This window comes from Penaeus chinensis, chromosome 2, assembly GCF_019202785.1.
Source record: "Penaeus chinensis breed Huanghai No. 1 chromosome 2, ASM1920278v2, whole genome shotgun sequence".
Taxonomy (NCBI): Eukaryota; Metazoa; Arthropoda; class Malacostraca; order Decapoda; family Penaeidae; genus Penaeus; species Penaeus chinensis.
This window is the reverse complement of record NC_061820.1, coordinates 38,998,888-39,001,387: the sequence shown is the minus strand read 5'-3', so window position 1 is coordinate 39,001,387 and position 2,500 is coordinate 38,998,888. Positions and strand designations below refer to the sequence as shown.

The following is a 2,500-nucleotide window of genomic DNA, read 5'->3' as shown; positions in this document are numbered from 1 at the left end:
AGAGGAAATGAGGTGAGTGAGGAGGAGAGGAAATGAGGTGAGTGAGGAGGAGAGGATATGAGGTGAGTGAGGAGGAGAGGATATGAGGTGAGTGAGGAGGAGAGGAAATGAGGTGAGTGAGGAGGAGAGGAAATGAGGTGAGTGAGGAGGAGAGGAAATGAGGTGAGTGAGGAGGAGAGGAAATGAGGTGAGTGAGGAGGAGAGGAAATGAGGTGAGTGAGGAGGAGAGGAAATGAGGTGAGTGAGGAGGAGAGGAAATGAGGTGAGTGAGGAGGAGAGGAAATGAGGTGAGTGAGGAGGAGAGGATATGAGGTGAGTGAGGAGGAGAGGAAATGAGGTGAGTGAGGAGGAGAGGAAATGAGGTGAGTGAGGAGGAGAGGAAATGAGGTGAGTGAGGAGGAGAGGAAATGAGGTGAGTGAGGAGGAGAGGAAATGAGGTGAGTGAGGAGGAGAGGAATGAGGTGAGTGAGGAGGAGAGGAATGAGGTGAGTGAGGAGGAGAGGAAATGAGGTGAGTGAGGAGGAGAGGAAGAGTGAGTAGAGGAAGGAAATGAGTGATGAGGAGGAAGAGTGTGAGGAGGGATATGAGTGAGGAGGATGAGATAGCAGGTGATGAGGAGGAGGAATGAGGTGAGTGAGGAGGAGAGGAAATGAGGTGAGTGAGGAGGAGAGGAAATGAGGTGAGTGAGGAGGAGAGGAAATGAGGTGAGTGAGGAGAAGAAATGAGGTGAGTGAGGAGAGAGGTAATGGTGAGTGAAGGGAGAGGAAATGAGGTGAAGTGAGGAGGAGAGGAATGAATGAAAGAGGAGAGAGGAAAAAGAGGTAGTGAGGAGGAGAGGATAGAGGTAGTGAGGGAGAGGAAATGAGGGGAGTGAGGAGGAGAGGAATGAGGTGAGTGAGAGGAGAGGAATGAGGTTAGTGAGGAGGAGAGGATTGAGTGAGTGGAGGAGAGATATGATTGAGTGAGGAGAGAGGAAGTCATGTAGTGAGGAGAGACGAGGTGAATCATGAGTCGGAACTAGGAGGTGAGTAATGTAGAGAGGAGAGACAATGTGAGTCGTGAGTCAAAGCTGTGAGGTGAGTCATGTAGTGAGGAGAGAAAGATGAATCATGAGTTGTTTCTGTGAGGTGAATCATGTAGTGAGGAGAGACGAGGTGAATCATGAGTCGTTGCTGTGAGGTGAGTCATGTAGTGAGGAGAGAAAATGTGAGTCATGAGTCGAAGCTGTGAGGTGAGTCATTAGGATAGTAGAGTAGGTGAGTCATGAATAAGAGAAGGGGACACATCATGAATAGTAACGGGGCCTGGATGAGTCATGGAATATGAGAGGAAATGACTCACGAATAGGAATAGAGATGAGTCATGGAAATATGAGAGGAAGTAAGTCATAAATAAAATATGAGGTGAAAAGGTGAGTTAAATGCTACCTCAGGCAACTCATGGAAAAGAAGATGAAGTGAGTTATGAATAAGGAATACGAAATATAGAACATAAATATGTAAAATAGAACAGAGAGATTTGTTCTACTGAATTTCCCAGAATGTCGAAAACGTGACGATAGAGCGACAGAATAAACTGACTTTCTTTATCATTTTCCTTCCCAGGATGTGAATTTTCTTCAAATTTTCTCCATGCATTTGAAAAGAAGCCTATCAAAATATATATATATATATATATATATATATATATATATATATATATATGTGTGTGTGTGTGTGTGTGTGTGTGTATGTGTGTGTGTGTGTGTGTGTGTGTGTGTGTGTGTGTGTGTGTGTGTGTGTGTGTGTGTTGGTGTGTGTGTGGGAGAGAGACAGAGAGAGAGAGAGAGAGAGAGAGAGACAGAGAGAAAGAAAGAGAGAGAGAGAGAGAGAGAAAGAAAGAGAGAGAGAGAGAGAGAGAGAGAGAGAGAGAGAGAGAGAGAGAGAGAGAGAGAGAGAAAGAGAGAGAGAGAGAGAGAGAACACGCAATTTCTACAGAATTTCTCACAAAGCCTCACGAAAAAAAAAAAAAAAGATCCTCTCTCTTCTCATATTCTGAATTTTCTTCAAATTTTCCCCACAACAAATCCCCTCAAAACACACACACACACACACACACACACACACACACACACACACACACACACACACACACACACGAAAAAAAAATATCACAAAGTAAAAACCCACTTTCTTCCTCTTTATTTCCCAGACTGCGAACTTCCTGCTGGAGAAACTTATCCTCGAGGGCATCAGGTCTCCCACCGAGGAAGTGAAGGGCCTCGTGACGCAAGCCTTCGACCTCTTCAAGGGCAACGTCGCCAAGGAGCTGCCTGAAGGAGGGAGTCGGCCGGAGCAGATGGGTCCGCACCAGCAGGAGGTCAGTGGAGATTGTGAACACCATTTTCATTATCGTTTATCTTATTGTCGCTATGTATTATCTTATTATCGTTATCTTTTATCTTATTATCTTTATGTATTATCTTATTATCGTTATCTTTTATCTTATTATCGTTATCTTT

At 44.6% G+C, this 2,500-nt stretch overlaps 1 protein-coding gene across 5 annotated transcripts in view; it reads left to right on the top strand.

Annotated features, from left to right (window-relative positions):
• Positions 1-2,500, top strand: part of LOC125030530 (chitooligosaccharidolytic beta-N-acetylglucosaminidase-like) — a 25,097-nt gene that overhangs the window by 12,980 nt on the left and 9,617 nt on the right. For all 5 annotated transcript variants that reach the window (XM_047620619.1, XM_047620654.1, XM_047620636.1 and 2 more), the window contains exon 4: positions 2,191-2,358. In XM_047620619.1, coding sequence (XP_047476575.1) covers positions 2,191-2,358 — 168 coding nt within the window. The remainder of the gene's footprint in view (positions 1-2,190; positions 2,359-2,500) is intronic.